The sequence below is a fragment of the Mustela erminea genome, chromosome 1 (genome assembly GCF_009829155.1).
Source record: "Mustela erminea isolate mMusErm1 chromosome 1, mMusErm1.Pri, whole genome shotgun sequence".
NCBI classification, from domain to species: domain Eukaryota; kingdom Metazoa; phylum Chordata; class Mammalia; order Carnivora; family Mustelidae; genus Mustela; species Mustela erminea.
This window is the reverse complement of record NC_045614.1, coordinates 57,128,774-57,148,043: the sequence shown is the minus strand read 5'-3', so window position 1 is coordinate 57,148,043 and position 19,270 is coordinate 57,128,774. Positions and strand designations below refer to the sequence as shown.

General features: G+C 55.2%; 1 protein-coding gene across 3 annotated transcripts in view; it reads right to left on the bottom strand.

The window, feature by feature from the left end:
• Positions 1-19,270, bottom strand: part of IQSEC1 (IQ motif and Sec7 domain ArfGEF 1) — a 373,922-nt gene that overhangs the window by 142,970 nt on the left and 211,682 nt on the right. For 2 of the 3 annotated variants that reach the window (XM_032333102.1, XM_032332690.1), the window contains exon 3: positions 874-918. The exons of the other annotated variant lie outside the window; for it this stretch is intronic. In XM_032333102.1, coding sequence (XP_032188993.1) covers positions 874-918 — 45 coding nt within the window. The remainder of the gene's footprint in view (positions 1-873; positions 919-19,270) is intronic. 3 annotated transcript variants of the gene reach the window in all.

The window sequence follows — 19,270 nt, the reverse complement described above, 5'->3', positions numbered from 1 at the left end:
GCCTCGGGGAGCCTGAGGCTGGGACCAGCCCATCCCAGCGGAGCACCCATGGCTCTTGTCCTCAGCACTGGGGGCCCAGGGCCGGCCGTGTCTCCAGTGCTGGGGCTCCCAATCTTATAGGCCCCCTTTCAATCTCCCCAGTGGGACTCAGCTCAGCCCGATCCTCTGCTTCACCTCTGCCAACTCTGCGTGTTGGGCCACATCCAAACTTGTGGGTCGTCACCAAGTATCCCCCTTCCTGGCCACGGTTCCTCTCCCGCCCTCCACAAGGACCAGCCTATTTCTTGTCAACAAGGCCCAGGCCCCACCTGCCTGACTCACACGGCTACACCAGACATGGCTCCGCACGCCAACACCACTCCAGGACACCGGCCTGTGACTTGTCTTTTGTGCCCCTCGCCTGTGAGCAGAGATTGGCTGACTTCCGATCCATGGGACCCTGCTCTGTACCTCGGTCTCCAACGCTTCCACGTAAAGTCAGAGAATGTCTTTTTCTGAAGGCATCTTATGGAAATGTCAAGACACAAAAACCTCAAACGCCCCCAGTCCCACCAACTATCATCGGAATGCCAATAGAAAGCATCAGCTTCCCCCTTGGGCTGTTGCCCCGTTGCCATGGGAACAGGTGCCACAGCCTGGCCCTCAGAGGGGACTCCCCCGCAGCCTTGAATCTCAGAGGAGCCATTAGCTGAGCCCTAGTCTTCAGGAGACCATTCCTTGCTGGACTGGATCTCAGAGCATATGACAGCAGTACCTCCGGTACCCGGGGGAGGTTTCAGGCTCAACAGGGAGGCCAATTTCCCGTGATGCCTCTTGGGCCCACCCTTGGTGCTGATGGGAAGAGCGGGCCCAGAGGGGAGGGAGCGACAGTACCTGTAGCGGTCAGTAGACAGGCTGCTTCCGGTCTCCAGGGAGCTCCTGAGGCGGTAAAAGTGAGACAGTGTTACCCATGATACCCACAGGACCAATGCTCCTGGGGGCCATGCAAGTTCAGGCTGCACTGGGTGGTCCCAGGACAAGTCCTGGGGATAGGTGAGTAGCCCTGGGAAACGTGTTTGGCCTCCACATGCAAGAAACCATGTGCTTTCTTTCTCTCTGACGGGTCGGTGACAGGTTGCCATGTCTTTATCCCACATGCCAGTTCAGAGAGCTCAGTTACAAAGGACCCTGGGCAACATCGAGTCCAGGTGCTCCCTGTTAACCGGGGAAACCAAGGCCCAAGATCCCACAGGGAGTCTCCCAGTCTGAGGCTCCTTATAGTCAGAGACCTGACAGGGACCTGGGCCTGCCACATGGGGTACTCCTGCCCATGAATGAGCTGACACCTGCCTCCTCACCCTCCTCTCACCCTACCCCCACTTCTGACCATCCTGCTACCTCGCTGTTCCTATAACATGCCAATCTCATTCCTGCCCCAGGACCTTTGCACGTGTTCCCTTTACCTAGGAGGCTCAGCCTCCATGCCACATTTGACACTCATTTTCCAGCTTAGAGGGGCCTTCCTGGAGGGGCAGCCCTGCCTCTCATGCTCTCATCCCATTGCTCAGTTTTATTTCTTTCGGGGCCCCATGGGAAAAGGAGTTAAGTTTGTTCACTGCCTGTTTTTCCAGGCAGGACCTTGTACCTCCTGGTCATGGCCGGTGTCACTAAGACTAGTCAATCCTGTCACCTGTTATAAATGGTGGGTAAGAGGTAGTGAGTACAGGTGAGTAGAGTCAGAGGAGGAGAGGGAACCCCAGCTGAGGTCCCAGAGTGGCCTGTGAGGCAGCCTCTTAACCTCATCATGACTGAAGATACTGAGGCTCGGAGTGGCGAAGCACCATGGGCAGGGTCTAACAGCTCTCCGACTGGGACTGGGCTGGGATTGAGACTCAGGTGTGTCTGGCCTGGGACCACCATGCTCTGTCCCTAAAGTGGCCTCCCGTCAGAGTCCTCGTAGACCACAGGCCAGGCTCACAACCTCCATGCCCAGAGTCCAGAGCCCCTGCCCAGAGACTCGATATTCAGCTCTGGATCTGGGCCCAGAGCCAGCCCACCCTGGGGTCAGACACCACTCTAACCTCGCTTGCCATGGGTTTGCTACAAGTCCCTTTATGCCCCTCCATGCCTCAGTTTCCACATTTCTAAAAGGGGGATAAGTAAATTGTTCATGGGAGCAAATAATGGATTTGAAACGACTATGGAGAAACACGAGCCTCTGTCTGCTGTGTGTGGTGGCATCGCCAGTGTCCTAGGCCTTTGGGGCCTTGGGATGTGGCTTGTCCCCCCCAGCACAGCCTGTCCCTGCCCTCCTGGGAGCAGCTTCTATGACACTAGACACACCCCAGCTGTAAAGGTTAGAGCCAATCTCCCTCCCCGCACCCCCCGGAGCTAGAGCCCACCCCAGGGCCATGCACCTTGGGCTCAGCAACTCTGTGTCAGTGAGGTCTTGCCAAAGCTCAACAAGAAAAGAGGACATAAGGGACGGTGTCGGGATGCCCTCGAGTCACTGTCCCAGACTCTTCACTGTCCTGTGCCTGTTCGGGTGGGCGATGGCTTTTCCAGGGGGAGAGAGGGTGGGGCTGGTCAGGAGGGGCTTACTTCCCTCTAGCGGCAGGACCCCCTATTGGGAGTGGTGAGGAGCTCCTGCCTTCAGGAAGTCCCTAGTCCAGACAAGAAACCCCAGTGTTCAGCACCCCTCAGATGCAGGGTGCCACAAGAGGAAGTACAGATACGATGTGACAGGGACACAGCAAAGTGATGCCAAGGTGCCCAGGCACAGAACCATCCCACACAAGCAAAGGGGTTTGGCTCCCTAGCTCCGGTCCTGCTCTGACTACATAACGAGAACCTGGCAGTATCCCGGCCAGCGGCAGAGAGCCCACCTGGTGCTAGGTGCTGTTCCCACATACGTCCTCATCTAACCCTTGCATAACCCTCACGAGGCACAAGGCAGGTGCAGCTCGGGGTGCCCTGTCCCTGGGAAACCATTCTGTTCCCTGCCTCTTTATCATGCAGGAAACTCCTATTCACCCTACAAAACCCTGCTCAAGTATCAACTTCTCCATGCAGCCTTCTTTGCCGATCATGACCTCCAAGGAAGATCGCTTGCTTCCTTCCTTCCTCCTTTCCCCTCTCCCTCTTCATTCATAATGGCGATTCTATATGGAGCAGCTCTTCTGTGCTAGGAGGCACTGCTGTTAACCCTCTCCAGATACCAACTCTTTCAGTCCTTGTGGGAGCCCGTGAGGGTGGTACAGTGAGACTGAGTATAACTGCACTTGGAACCAACCACCCGAGCTCACACCACAGCTCCAACCTTGGTAGTGACAGAAACGCTGAGACTCGGCCCCCTCCTCTGAAACAAGGCATGGCACCTTGTTCCACTCCACCCAGTGCCACCTCACATGGATGAGGGGAGAGATGAAAAAGCAAAAGCACTTTGTAAACCAGAAAGTGCCAGTGCATGCCTATGAGATATTGACACAGCTATTATCATGCATGTCATAGTGCATATTGAGATGTTAGGCCTTCTACGTTCCAACATGAGTTCTAGAGCCAAGAGGGCCAGGGTTCAAATCCTACCTTTGCCACAAACTAGCTGTGTGACCCAGGGCAAGTCAACGAACCTCTCTGTGCTTCCATTTGGTATCCTCAACTATAGTGTTTTGGGAAGTCAGCTGGCTTAGACATTTAAGGTACTTAGCATTCCATAAATGCCAGCTATCACTAGTATAGATAGGATTCGAAAGATTTGGACATTACTCAATATGCCTTATATTATGTAACATACATATATGTATATAATATACATAATGTAACATACATTAAAATAGACTATATTAATGCTTAATACCAATAGTAAGTCAGCAAAATAACAACATGTTACATTAGCACTGATCCTATATTAATAGACATTTGTTTTATTCACATATACAAAACTCTCATTTTATATGCGGGGGGAAATTTCTTCAATGCCTCTAGTCTTACTGGAGGACTGAGCTGCTTTACCTCTCCCTGCCCAGAGGACCCTGGACCAAGCTCGGACACAGGACTCTCAATTAGCCAGGCAGACCTCCAGCTCTGACTCCTGTCTCCAGTTTGGGTGCGGGGGAGAGAACAGCCCCTTCCGGCCAGTCTGGACAAGGTGACTGCCCTGGGACAGTCCTTTCTCAGAACCCCCAACCCCAGCCTTACTGTAGTGGGTTCCTGGGGGAGGCCACTTTCTTTTCCTTCCGAATAAACCGGCTGCTCGAGTCCTCTCTAGCACAGCTCCTAAACAGTACCCAGCCCTCATACCAAGTTTAGGAACGGGAAAAACTGCTCTGTGTTGGAACAAAACAGGAGAGGGCAACTGTGGGGGACAGGCCATGGCTGGCAGGGCCAGGAGGGGGCTCTTGGGGGGTGGGCTGGAACATCCGGGGTTTGGGGGCCTTGGTGCTGATCACATGAGTGTGCTGTCTGTGACAATTCAACTGTATATTGTATTTCAATAAAAATTTATGTGAAAAAATAAATTTTTATTTATTTCAGCCGTAGCCTGGAGCAGCAGGAAGTAACTCAGAGCTTGGGCCTTTTGTAGCTGAAGGTCCCTTCAGGCACCCTACAGCAGCTGTGTGGCCTCGGGAAAACCCCTTCCCCTCTCTGGCCTCAGTTTCCCTCTGCTGAATGAGGAAGTGGTCAGTGTTTCTATTCCAGGCTATACAGTGGGAAGGGCGTTTTTAAGAATTCTGAGGTACTGATGCCTGGGCCCTACGCCAGGCCAATTAAGTCATATAACCTCTGGGGTTATGTTCCTGCATGGTGGGTGTTTTGTTTTGTTTTTAAAAATTCTTTGCTTGGAAATAAACATAGATTCACAGGAAGTAGTAAAATGCAGTGTACTGGGAAGTCCCAGGCACCCCTTCCCCAACCTCCACCAGTGATAACATCTTGCACAACTACAGGGCGCCATCGAGGCTGACATAGGTACCATCCGCCATGGTTATTCTGACTTTGCCAGTGAGAGAAGCACACGTGTGTGTGTGTGTGTGTGTGTGTGTGTGTGTGTGTGTACATTTGCACGCATGTGTGTCTCCGTGTAATTTTAACACACATGTAGCTTGGTGTAACTTCTACCGTGATCAAAGCCACAAGGGTCCCCCCACCAGGCTCTGGGCTACCCTCTCCTCCCCAGTCCCTCCCTGCTGACAACCACCCATCCATTCACCGTCTTGGCAAATGTGTCTTATCAAGAATGCTCTATGAATGGAATCATACAACGTGTAACTCTTTAAGACGGGCTTTTTTTTCACTCCATGTAATTCCTCCCTGGGGGTTCATCTGAGTTGCTGAGTAACTCATTACCTCCTTTGGGTGGCTGTGGACCTAATGCGTACCCCATGGCACGGAGGCACCCCAGCTGTCCCACCAACAGACATCTGGGTCGTGTCCGGTTTGGGGGCCCTTATGAGTAGAACCACTACGAACATTCTGATACGGATTCTTTGTGAACATGAGTCTTCATTTTTCTGGAAGAAATGGCCAAGAGTGCAACAGCGGGTCGTATGGTGAGCGTACATTTGCTTTGAATGGGAAACTGCCAAACTGTCTTCCAGAGTGGCCAGACTGTTTTAATGTCTCCCACAGCGACTTAGGCATGATCTAGTTGCCCCATATCCTGGCCAGCAGTGTGTGCTGCCACGGTTTTTTTGATCTTAGCCACTCCCAGAGCTATGAAGTGCGATCTCCCTGTGGTCTGAATTTGCATTTCACTGACTTCATTCAACCACCGACATTGACCACTGTTTCCCCAGTTTCTCTGTATCTTCTGTGAAACCTCTGTTCACGTGCACCTTCCTTATCAAAAGCTCCCCAGGTGAGTTTAATAAGCAACGAGCTAATCCCCTAGCACCATCTGAACTTGGCAAGTTTAAAAAGAACCTGGTCTCTGCTGTAAGAATTCTGCAGCCTGGACTTTCTGGAAGGGATACTTGGAGGGCTCTCTGGTGGGGTCCGGGCTGCCACGGGTGGCTCTGAGCTCCTGTGTCTCAGGCCCAAGGGGAACCCTGTCTGCTCCTGGGGAGAATGGGGAAGGAATGGGGTGAACACAAACAGCAGAGACAAAGGACATGGGAAGGGACCCCTCCTGGGACCCCCGAACTCTGGGGAGTCGGTGCAAACGCCACAGGCGCTTCTATGAGTGGACTTGTCTGTAGAAAGCAGTGGGTAGCCAGGTCCATGTGTGGGGTGAGGGCATGACCCAGGAGGGAACTTGAGGCCAGGCAGCTCGGACTGTCACAGGCCCCGGAAGGGACATATTTGTGGAATTTACGTCCGTCTACAAAGGGACGGGGGAGACCTTACCCTTCCCGGTTACACTGTCCCTCGCTCCCTGTCATTAAATAAGCAATACAGCGTCACTGCATCAACGGTAAGAATAACAGCAGAGCACAAGGAACTAAAATCATCTACCATCCCAGCTCTCCAAGAGACTGACCAGTGTAACTATTTCAGAATATTTTCCGGCGGGGCCCTTCTCTAAGTGCGTCCCCGTGACTAGGCATATATATATTTTTTGGCTACACAAAAAACAGTCTGTTCTATAAAATACTCCCACCCTACCCCTTCGCTCCACACTTCTCTCGGGTGTGTTTTTAGGTCTCAAATATTCCTGCACGTCACCCCTTGGAAAGCTGCCTGGAACCCTTGTGGGTTCCCCGCCTCCCCAGGTGGGTGCTGGGCTTGGGCTCCTCTCTCCTCTCCTGGTAAACAAGGCTGAGGGACCATCCCATCAATACTGCCTCTGTGCATGGGCTGGGACGTTCCTCTAGGACCCATGCCTGGAATTTCTGGGTCACGGGGTGGGAATGTTTTTGTGTCTCTGGGTACACGCGGATGCTGACCCAAGAGGCTGGACCAGCACTCTCCTACAGCATTGGGGATGGCGAGTGCTTGGCCATTCTCAGGACCTCCAAAGTGTTTCTGTCTGGGGCAGAGACAAGGTTGAGGGAGGAAGTACTGGGCGCCATTCTGCTCCACGCCTACCCCGTGCCCTGTCTACATGAATCTGTTGTGACACACGCCACGGGCACTGCGTGAGCAATGGCAGGCCGGGTCTGGGCTCCTGACAGCTCTGCTGGTGGCCAGGGAGAAAGCCCCTCAGGACCAGGGCCAGGGTGCTGTCATCCCTCCCCTCTGGGGCTGCGGAGGCAGAGACACAGAGAAGGTATGCAGTGGTCCTGGGACATGAACCCAGGAGGCCTCTCCCCTGGGCCAGGCTGCCCTGTTGTCTCATCCCCTTATCCCTGAAGGGTGAGGCTTTTTGCCCAAAGTCACACAGTGGTGCTCACAGACCTGCTGGGGCTCCCAGTTCTGGTCTTATGAGTTAAGGGACGCTGCCTCAGCCTCTGCTTCCTCATCTATGATCTGCCTGCCTCAGAGGCCAGAGTGAGGCTCCAGGAGTGGACAGACAGGAGGCGCTTTGTAAACCAGACAGATGTGAGGTGTTGCCATGCTGGCCATGCCCTGGCGGTCCTGCCCAGTCCCCTACACCCCTCCTGGGACCTGCCCCTGGAAAGCCCACAGAGGGCTCCTGCCCACCCAGCCTCGGCCTTCCTGTCCTGGCTCTGGGCCCCAGACGGCCCTGCCCAGCAGCCTGAGGCCCCACCACCCAGCGGCACAGTGAGACGATTGTCCCCAGGTTGGCCTCCATGCCCCTCTATCTTGCCAGGCAGCTCTGCCCAGAAACTCAGCCTGGGTCTGGAAAACTCCCTGCTGGCGGGTGGGAGGGGGGAGTGGGTGGGCGGGAAATTGTCTCTGTGCAACCACCCCCTCCTTGGACAGAGGTGTGGAGAGAGAGATCAGGGCGACCACGCAGGGGCCCTGGGTGAAACCAGGAGTGCACCTAGTCTCTCTAAGCCTCAGTTTCCCCAGCTGCACCATAAGAGGGTTTGTCTAAAGACGTGGTTCTTAACTTTGCAGGGGGGTGTGTCTCAGGCCACTCTGGGACAGTGATTCATGCATCCCACCTACTAACTACACAGCCCCCACTTTGGGCCAGGCACTCTAAGAGCTTTGTACTGACTCCTATCACCCCACAACCAGCCTGCAACTCGAGATGTTCATATCCCCACTTCACAGATGAGAAAACAGAGGCTTCCAGACGTCATCAGAGGCATTCTTCAGAGTACAGGGTGATACAGAGTGAGCAAGACAGACACATCACTGTCTGAGTAGAGGAAGGGGACAGACAAGAGAAGTAGGTAAGTGTGTACACCAACAAGGTCACTTGGACCAGGACAGAAAGTAGAAGCAGGTGTATGAGACACTAGCCAAGAAAAGCCCCTGGGAAGAACTGACCGCTGAGCCTAGGTCTGAGTGACGACTGAACACTGGCTTAGAAAGGTGGGGCTCTGTGTAAGGAATAAGCAAGGGGAAGGCCTGAAATGGGAACCAGGGGAGCATGTTCAAGGCAAGGGTTCTCTTTTTGCGGGGACAGGCCAGGCATCTGCTGCAGGAATAAATCTTGGTTTGGAGAGGGAGGCCCACTGAGACCCTCAACCCCACCACTCCAGCATCTCAGCTGAAAAGATGCCACCCAAAAGATCCCACCAGGTATTCTCTTTTTAAGGCAGAGACACCAGCAGAAGGTGTCTACAGGACAGGGCAGCAGGAGAGGGCACGTTCAGAGTCTTTCCTGGCTGGGGGAGTGGACTGAGGCCTCCACATGTGGCTCAGAAGCTGGCCATGCCTGTGCCCCAGGGCCTTTGGCACTGCATCTGGGACTGCCACGTCCTGTCAATCCTAGGCCCAATTTGCTGATGGGCAGGGAGCTCAGGACGTTTTAGTCCAATAGAGGCTGGGAGAAGGGGACAGTGTGTTGCAGTCCCTCCCAACTGGGACTCCTTGCCCTGCCCATCTCCAGGAGAGACGCAGCTTCCAGCAAACCCACTGGGTCCCCTTGGCCTTTCTGGAGGGTCCTTCCTGGGTTTTCAGCCTCACCCCTGTCTGGTGCCAGGCTCTTCAGATAGGTGCTGACTGGGTCTCATTTAATCCTCAAGCCTGTGGGTGGCTGGAGTTTCTTATCCCCATCTTATAGATGAGGAAACTGAGGCTCAGAGGGGCTCACACCTGCCCAAGTCCTGAGGCCTCTTGGCTGGTAAGCAACCCCCCACCCCAGACCCTGACCTGGGTCATCAGGGCTCTGTTCCCCACCATGTTCTCCATGGTCCCCATCATGCAGTCATTCCAGACAGCTGACCCCCAACCGGGAGAACTTTCTGACCCTGCACAACCTTAAAGTGGAAGATTTGCTGAGCCACGTGTTCTTGGAGGTTATCTTTCACTTGTAGGGCTGGGGATAGGCGGGGACCGGGGCAGGGGTGGCTTTGGATAGCCAGAAAACAAGCTGACTCACCCCAAACTCAGCAACTTGCACATTAAAAAAATTTAACTTTTAAATAGTGAACACATTCTCCTGGTTCAAACATAAATAAAAAAGATAGAGTTTAAAGTGTGCCTCCCCACTGCCCTGCGCCCACCAAGGCCACCCCCCCCACACTCCCAGGGAGTCCCGGTCAGCAGTTTCTTGGGTATTCTTCTAGAATGACTGTATATGAATACACCCAGATGCATACATGCATAGCTATATATATTACTTATGTACTTGCTCCTCACAGAGAGGTCCTCTCCTGGACACACTGCCCTTGCTTTTCCCCGAACGATATACCCCCTGAGCCCTGTCAGACTGAAGACTAAGCCGGGTGAAGGAGACATATGTCTAGGTGTAGTGGTGAAGGGCATCTCTCTTCTGTGGTCGGGGAATGCTGGGGGGCCCTCCCTAACCCAAGCCCCTGACCCTGGAGCAGTGCGGTGGGCACGGGGCACTCCTCCTGGAGGCCATGGACCTCAGTGGGCACTGTGTCCCCTTCCGCATCCTACGTGGGGCCCACTAACAGCACCTCGACTCACGGATGTGCTCTCAGACCCACACCTTGACCATCACGTGAGCATGCGCACACGCACACAGGCACGCACAAAACAGTGTGCACACACACGCGATTGCATACGTACGAGCCCGAAGCACAAAGCTGGGAGTACCGTGGGGGGTGGGGCGGGGCTCAGGCCACCAAGCATAGGGTCACATGGTGAGCAAGTCAAGGGGGGGTGACCCTGCTCCTTCCACCTTTGTGGCCACACTCCACAACCACATTAAAGGCCACTCTGCCACCAGGCTCCCTTCAACTGAAAGCGGGGAACCAGGACCCGGGAGGGATGAATCACTCAGGTTCCCCTTGCAAGCTCTTTTCATGGAGATTTGCCCCTGCAGACTGGATGTGTTGATTCAGTCCAGTTAAATGAAAGCTAAAAACAACAAAGAACATTTGCAGAACCCACTGCAGGCCAGGCCCTGGGCTAGGTGCTTTATTGTAAACCTCACGAGAAACCGAGGCTCAGAGGAGCCAGTAACCATGAAGCCACTACATGCTGAGGGCCTGTTGTGTGCTGAGCACTGGGCATGTGGCTTCTGCCCTTCCGACCAGCCTGGGAGCAGGTTCTATGATCACCCCCACCTTGCAGAACAGCCAGCTGGGTGCAGAGAGGGGAAGGGGCTTGGCCCCAGTCACACAGGAAGATAGGGCACTGCGGTGCTGTTCTTGACTTCAGGGCAGACTAGACTGGAGAGGGGGTGGGGCAGGAGAGAAAGGGTCAGATCTGCACAACTGACAAGGGACCCCAGCGGGCAGCAGCAGGAGGCAGATCCCAGCTCCGTATGGGGGATAGCTCAAGGGCAGAAGACCCTGAAGCCTTCAGGGGTGGGAGTGTCGGCTGGCAGAGCTCTTGGTCACTCCCAGGCCTTGGATCCAGGGGTGTGGTGGTCTCTGGATAAAAGGGGAGCTCCGACCTACACGACCTACACACTCCGTTCAAAGAGGGAGGAGCTGGAGAGTAAAGAAGTTCAAGGTGAAGGCCACAGTGTGGGGGCTGCTATTTCAGGGGTGGCAAGACGCCCTCCCAGCATGCTCTACTCCCCACAGTCTGGTCTCTGCTCAGGACACAGAGCATTCTCTAGGCAGGTGGCTATAGCCCAGGCAGGCCTTGGGCATCCTTGGCCTGCGGGGCAGGCTGGTGGAGGTAGTAGTAGCAGGCAGACTTTGTCCTTGGCCGGCTGGGCAGGGCAGACCCCTGGGGTGGGGAGCCGAGGGGTAGACGGAGAGACAGCGTCCCCACTGGTGGTCTGTCCCAGCCTCTGACTTCCCCCAACTCCAACCTATTCAACACTCAGCTAGGTGCTCCCCCAGCTCCTCCCTGGCTGCCCCACAGGGGGGCCCATCTTGGTGACAGCACTGCCATCCACCCAGACCCCAAGCCAGATCCTGGATAATGTAGCCTGTGACACCTTTGATGTCTTCCCCTCCCTTCCTGTCACCCAGCCTTAGGCCGACCCTCAGTGGGCACTCTGCTCTGTCAAGCCCTTGGCCTCCCCACTGGACCACCTCTGGCTTTTTCCATCACGCCTGCCCCACCCAGCCCAGGCCTGGCAGGGGGGCGCCCCCTGGACAGTGCTTTCTGGATGAAAGAGAGAGAAACAGAAAACAAACTTCAGGCTGAAGGAGACAGGCTGTCCCTCTCTTACCTGGCAAACACTGAGGGCTGCTCTGCGCCGGGCTCTGACCTGTCCCTAAGGCCTGCCTCAGTGTCATCTCCATGGCACAGCACCCCAAGGTCTCTGTTCCCTCAGTCAGTACAGAGATAGTTGCAGGGCCCAAAATGGAGGGGCCGTGGCTGGGGCCAGGGAGCAAGGCCTGGGTAGGCAGGAAGGCTCCTGAGGGCCCAGCCCGTGTTTTCAATATCAGGGAGCCAGACGTGGCCCTAGGAGAGGGGGTGAGCAGCACTGCCGTCCCCAACCTGGAGTCCACACCCTGGCTTTCCACTGATGCGCTGGGTGACCCTCGGGAGAGCCCTGCCCTCTCTGGACACATGTCCTTCTCTGGACTTGGGGGTGCGTGGCAGGGACCTCTGTCTGAAGCCTGATGACAGGCTCAGCGCGTGTCTGAGGAATAAGCACTGGACGGAGACAAAGCCACATGCACAGCCTAGTCTGGGAAGCCTGCTGGAGGGGGAGGTGCCCTGTGTGTCCAGGAGAGGAGCCTCACACTGCTCGGGGGGCTCTGGGGTTGGCAGACCCTCAGCCCTAGCCTCCGGGAGGAAGCAGCAGCCCGGAGAACAGGAGGGAGGGTACCCGGAGAACCCAGACTTGATCCAGGGAACACATGAGCTGAGCCCAGGACCCATGCCTGGACCATCCCTTTAGCCCACAGGGACCCTGAGATGAACTGCGTGCCTCCCAGGGCCTCAAGCTTCTCCTCTATGGAAGGGCCTCCAGCCGTGCTCTGTCTCTGGGGTGGTTCTGAGCTGCACACGTAGCTCTCACTGACTGCTCCATACACTGGGAAGTGCTGGGGACAAAGGTAGGGTGTTCATGCCCACGGCAGCAGCCCAGGCCATCCGAGGCCCTCGCCCTTGCTAAATGATTTTTCTCAAGAACCTGACAACCTCTGCGTGCTGTCTGCAGTCACCCCCATGAGTCCTCACCCTGGCCTTGGTGGGGGGCTCAGGAATGGCCCGTTTTACAGAAGTGGGGCATGCCTGCCTCTGTAGCCCTCACTTGGCCTCTTCCCTATACTGCTCCTCCCCTGGGAGGCAAAGCACAGACAGGATTTCCTTGCCTGAGGGGCTGGTGAAAAGGAGGTGAGGGCCATCTGAAACAGGATTTTGGGGGAAACACACCATGCCCTGGGAAGCTTTAGAAAAAAAATCTTGCTGTTGTTTAATATATGCTACTGGGGAAAAGAGAAAAGATGAAATGCTAAGAAAAATGGCTCTTGTTTATAAGCCACGGCTGGCTAAGAAAGTGGGAGGTATGGCAGCCTGTGGTGGCAGGTCGGCTGGTCCTGAGCACTGGGGAGTCCTGGAGACTTGTGCAGCCACACCTGGCTGCAGACCCTGTCCTCCCATCCGCACAGCCCCTGGCGCTCAGGCTCGGCTGCCTGGGTGAAGGCCAGCCTCCCTGATGCCTCTCTGCGGTTTGGTAGCCCTGAGCCTTTGCCCACGCCCGAGCTGAGGTCGCCAGCTTGGCCCATGTCGCCTTCTGGCTCCAAACGTACTCAGTGGGCTGCCTGTAGCCTCAGTTTACGGCCTCTTGCCCACAAACACGCACATGCGAATCCGCCTCTACACTCCCAGGGCCGTGGACCAGGTGGGGGTGACCCTGTCAGCCCAGCTCCATGGGGAGCCAAGTGACAATGGCTGGCCTGTTGGCACATGGCCTCCCCTGGGTCATGGAGAGGGTGTCAGGAATGGCCGTGACCCCAAAGCCCCCACGTGGGAACAGGACCTGGGGGAGGGCAGCAGGAGATGGTAGCCAGAGTAGAGGAGCCCCCGGATTCAGCCACACTGAAGCAGGCCCCTGGGCTGTGCCCTGATTGTAACCACTCATGTCTCTTATGATTGGAGTTTCTGTCCTTTGGAGCCCAAAGGCTCCTGGATTAACACATTTCCCAACCCCAGCCTGGCTTCCTTCCCCTTCCCAGATATCCATGTTTCTTAAGTCTCAGCGTGTCCCAGAGCCTATCCCTGTGCAGTGAGAATCCAGGGAAGGAAGGGGATGAGAATGATATTTTAGGCAACAGAAGCACCACGTGCTTTATTACCTCATTGAATCCTGAGGGCTACCCTGCCAAGCTGGAATTATTGGTCCCATTTTACCAAAAAGAAACTGAGGTTCAGACAGTTTAAGTCATTTGCCCCAAGTCACACTGCCCCACTTGCAGGTAAGGGGTTCTACCCAAGCAGCTCCTCAGAGGGTGACTGGGCCCTGTGACAGGAGGAGGTATCAGAAAAGGCTTCGAGAACCCCACTGGTGGGCCCCTCCAGTCTGCAGGGCCTGCCCAGTCTCAGGGAGCTTCGCCAGGGCAGCCTGATCACCCAGCAGCCCTGGGGATGGTCAGCGCCTGGATTTGGCCCAGGATGGGGGACTGAGGGACCTGGAAGGTGCCTGCAGGCCTCTGGGGGACAACTGGGCGCAGGCGGGCATTTCTCTCTGATTGGATAATGAGAGCGAATGTGAGGAAGGCTGGCTCTCTGTGTTATCTCAGCACCCAGCAAGCGCTGCGAGAGACAGGCTGTGAATTGCAGAGAAGGCTGCAGTGATTAAAAATGCATCACTTCCCTTATTAACCATTCCAAACAGATGCCGGGACTGTCTTGACGAGGAAGGAAACCGCCGGAGCCAATAAAACATCTTGCAATTAACCACGCTGAGATTGGCCGCCTGCGGAGCTCTGAGGCCGCTCCGGTGGGAGCCTGTCACCATTGGGCGATTCGTCCCTCTGAGGACAGGCCAGGGCACCAGTGTCTGGCAAGGTCAGGTGTGACTGGAGACGGGGTAGACATGGGGCATCTCTAGCCCAGGCCTTGTGTTCCTGGCTCAACCTCAGAGAATCGGGTAAACCGAAGAGGGGAGGCCAGAATCGGTCTGCTGGGGAGGGAGTCTGTCCAGGGGGCCTGGCCCCCAAGATCCCAGGTGGGTGGGGGCTTGAGCCAACACTGCACTCTGTCTGGTTTTGAACCCGCCTCCGCCAGCCTCACTGGCCTCGTCCCAGTCTCCCTCAGCCCGTGACGAGTCAATTTGCCAAAAGCCCATTCACTGAAAAGTCAATTTGCAGGACGACAGACTCATCAAAAACACTTGCTTCCCTTAACCTTTTAGTTTTAGTTGGCTGGGTTGCATTTTTGTCTTTGAATGGCATCGGAAGCAATGTTCGATTTGTGTCTGTCCCAGCTCCCTGTGGCTGGGTGGGAGGCAGGGAGCAGACACGGGGGCAGGGAAGAAGGAGGTGGCTGTGTTGTCACTCATGGAGGTGGCACTGGGCAGAGGCTGAGCAGGAGGGAGCAGGCAGGCCCACCCGAGGGAGCCTCTAGGTGGGGTTGAGCCTAGGCTTCAGGAGGGGGGCTTCCGGGAGAGTGAGGGTGTCTGCAGAGAGAGTTCTAGACCCTTATACTTATTGCCAGGGCTGATTAGGCCCGAGCTGGCAGCAAAAGGGGCTTACATTGTCTTTCTGGAAGGGGAGGAAGCTGGCCCCAGGGTCCCTGGTTGGGTGCTGCCTTTGGGGAGAAGGGGTCAAGGGGTGTCCTCTCTCAGGGAGGTTGGTGACCACACAGGCTTCTCGTGAAAGGACTGAGCCTGGGGGTTGCCCATCTTCCTGTCTCATGGTCACCAGGACTCCAGCCCATTAGATCCAACACCTGTTAGCCTTTTAAAAAAAATTAACCTTTTTATTATAGATTCACCTGTAGTTGTTGAAAATAATACAGAGAAGTCCTGTTTATATTTTACCCCATCTTTCTCCATGGTGACGTCTTACTATACAAAGCGTAGGACAATACCACTGCTGATACTGACGAGGTGTGGTCCGCCATGCTAGACCTCCCGTTTTACTCCTACTTGTGTCCGTGTGTGAGCACGCACACGTGTGCAGGTGTGTGTTCAGTTCCATGGGCTTCTATCACGTGTGTAGATTCATACACGCACCCACACAGATCAGCCACACCACAGTTCTGTTATAAGGATCCCTCGTCCTTTAGAACCCTAACCTTGTGCTGCCGCCTTCTGTTATGACATCAAGTTCATATGTAACGGCTATCGACACAAAAAAAAGTCAACAGAATGCCCTCACTGTAACAATCCAGAGAGCAAAGAAGGAAAGTAACCATAAGGAAGAGACAGGGCACCAGGCGTGATGCGGTGGGTCTGGCTGTCCCTCAGGGCATCAGGAGGATGTCAGTCGCCTGCCTCTCTAGGTGGCGGTGGCTCCAGTCCAGGCAGGGTACAGGAGATTGCTGACAAGTCACTGCCCCGGGGTGGGGGGCTGGGTGGGAAGCTGCCCTCGGTGACAGCTCTTGGCAGAGGTCTGAGCCTATCAAAGTCTGATCTTCCCTCGACTGTGAGAAGAGCAGTCGCGTTCCTGGAAAACGCAGTGTATATTAAAACCATATGAAACGCGTTTTTGTGGTTTGGATGCCGAATGGAGTGAGGTCCCGGGCTTGGTTATCTATGTATGCATGGATTTTCACTCCCATGATTATGCAGTTAGACATTCACAGATTCTTTGCTGTGCAGGCCTGCTGTCCACACTGTAGGATACTAGCCCCTGTGGCCCCTGCTGACCAGACCCCTCCCCTTGAGCCCCCTAGAATGCCTGCCCACATCTCCAGGGGCCCCAAGGAGGCAGGGCGTCCCTGCTGAAAGCCCCCTGCACTCACTCTCTGTCCCCAAACTGGCCACTCCACCTGCATCTGTCTCCCCAAGGGCAAGGGGCTGCTGTTCCCCAGGCTCCAGCCCAAGCCAGGTGCTGGACAGGCGCTAATACCTGTGCTCAACAGGACGGATCTGGACTGCCAGCCAAAGTGACAATGGTGAAGCTACGTGGAACTAGCTGGTCAGGGTGTCCCACCAGAAGGAGATGGCTGCCTCCTTTAAGGCCTAGTTGGTCACATGTCCCCCCAAACTGAGCGTTTTTCTTCCCCTAGATTTTATTTATTTATTTAGTTACTTAGAGCACCAGCTGGGGGAGGGGGAGAGGGAGAGGGAGAATCCCAAGCAGACTCTGTACTGAGCGCAGAGACTGACACAGTGCTCAACCTCACAACACCAAGATCATGATCTGAGCTGAAATCAAGAGTCGGACACCTAACTCCCTGAGCCACCCGGAGCCTCCTGACCACCAAACTGAGCTTTTAATTGGCTCAAATCCAGAACTGCCAGCTTGACTGCTGAAAGCACGTAGGTATATATGCAGAACTTCTCTGAAGAACCTGAAGAAAGTGGACACAGCGGTGGCCTCCGGGTAGAAGGACAAGGAGGGAGGGGTGTGATTTTGCACTGCATACAAACATTTTTTAAACCACGTGGAAGAATTCTCTCTCAGGTATATGACTAAATAATCACCAAAAAATAGACTGAAGCAGGTATTGCTTTTGTGATTAAAAATTTTGAGGACCCACTGCGTGCCCATCACAGCCAAAGGGGCCAGGCCCCCTGGAGGATTAGGTTCTGGGTGGTGGGCCCAGAGCAGACAGACCTACACTGGGACAGATGCCCCCATGAAGTCAGTGGAGGCCCCATTGGGTGCCCAGCCTGACCCAGCCCTCCTGAGTCAATGCCAGGGGTCCCTGGGGCCAGGCGGTCCATCGGGAGGTGGGGAGGTTGCCTCACTCTGCCTTAACAAAGAAAGGGTCAGTCAAAACCACAGCGATGGACCACGTTGCACCGGGAGGATGGCTATTATAAAAAATTCCCAAACACCGAACAGCAAATACTGGTGAGGAAGTAGAGAACACGGAACCGTCCCCCACTGCTGGTGGAAATGTAAAATGGGGCAGCCACCATGGAAAACAATATCATGGTTCCTCAAAAAATTAAAAATAGAATTACCATTTGAGCCAACATTTCCACTTCGGGGTATATATCCAAAAGAATTAAAAGCAGGGTCTTGAAGAGATATGAGCACACACATGTTCAGAGCAGTGTTATTCACGGTAACTCGAGTCCACTGACGGGGGAATTAATAAAGATGTGGGCTACCCACATAACGGGCACAATGGAGAACTATTCGCCCCTAAAAAGGGAGGAGGTTCTGATGCAGGCTACAGCATGAACAGTCAGAAAAGGACAAGCACCGTACGATCCCACTTACATGAGGTCCCTGGAGCAGTCACAGTCCTGGTGACAGAAAGTAGGACAGTGGCTGCCAGGGACTGGGAGCGGGGGGCGGGGGATTGGGGAGTGTGTGTTTCATGGGGGCAGAGTTTTAGTTTGGGAAGATGGAAAAGTTCAACAGCAATGTGGACATGTTTAATGTCCCTGAAGGGCATACTTAAAAATGGTTAAAATGGCAAATTTTATGTTATGTGTATTTTATCACTTTTTTAAAGATTTTACTTAGTTGTCAGAGAGGGCACAAGCAGGGGGAGTGGTAGGCAGAGCCAGGGGAAGAAGCAAGCTCCCTGCTGAGCAAGGAGCCCCACTCGGGACTCGATTCCAGGACCTCAGGACCATGATCCGAGTGAAGGCAGTCAGTCCCTTAACTAAGCCACCCAGGCATCCCTTTACTGCCCCTTTTAAGGTTACTGGTGCTCTGCCAGGCCAGGGCCTGCAGGGGTGCTGAGAAACAGAGGTGAGGCCCTGCCTGGAAGCTCCCAGTCTGATGGGGGAAATGGGAAGTGGGCAGTTGGCAACAATGGAGGGGACTTGCACAAAGGGGACTTGGCAAAGGGGAGCACCGGGCAGGCAGGGGCCCAGCGTGGGGGCCAGTTTGCTTGGGGAGGTCAAGAAAGAGCCATGAGCTGGACCTTGGGGTCTGGAGTGAGGGGGAGATTCCTGATGGAGGAAGCAGCTGGGGCAGGAGCTCCTGAGAGCACTGGGGTGTTTGAGGGAGGGCAGGACTGGAGAAGCGGGAAGTGCCAGGCAGCCACAGAGCCAGAGAAGGGGAGTGTGCGAGCGGGACCACCCCACTGTTCCTCGGGGCCCCCTCTTTTCTTCCCTCCATCTCTCCATGGCTCGGGCCTCTGTGGCCTTGGTTATTGCTGCTCTGGGCTACTGCTGCTTATAGTAAGCGGCCCATCAGGCCTGGTACACGGACTGGGTGGGGTGAATGGATCCGTCTGTGGATGATGATGCCACGTCCATGTCCCCAGCATGTGGGACAGACAGAGCTGCGTGTGTGTGAAAGAGTCGGCATGTCTGAAATGCAGGTCCTGCTTCTCGCAGCTGCCGGCCTCTCTCCTCCCACCCTTCTGAGTGGGCCTGCCTAACTGACAACCGGCAAGAGGGGACCCTGCCTCTCTTGTTCCCGATGACACGCTGGCCCAAGATGGCAAGAGGCCTGCTCCCCAGGATCACAAAGCAAAGCAGGGACGGAGGTGCAGGGGAATGTCCATCTCTTGCTCTGTGAGACCCTGGGAGGGCCAGGGCCTCAGAAATGCAGGGGCAGGGGTGAGTGTGAGGGGCAGACAGACAGCAGGTGCCAGCAAGTCGGTGGGGTGAGGCATGCAAGGGAATGTGGGCCGCAAATGGGCCTGGTGGGTGCCCAGTCAGCATCCAGCAACAATGTGGCCCCTGTTGGCTACAACCAAACCGGTCTGACAGTGAACCAGGAGCATTCTCAGGAGCACCCTGGCTCTGCAGTCCCCTCCTTCAGCAGAGCTGCAGGGCGCAAACCACACTCCTTACCTCTCCCACAGTACTCCT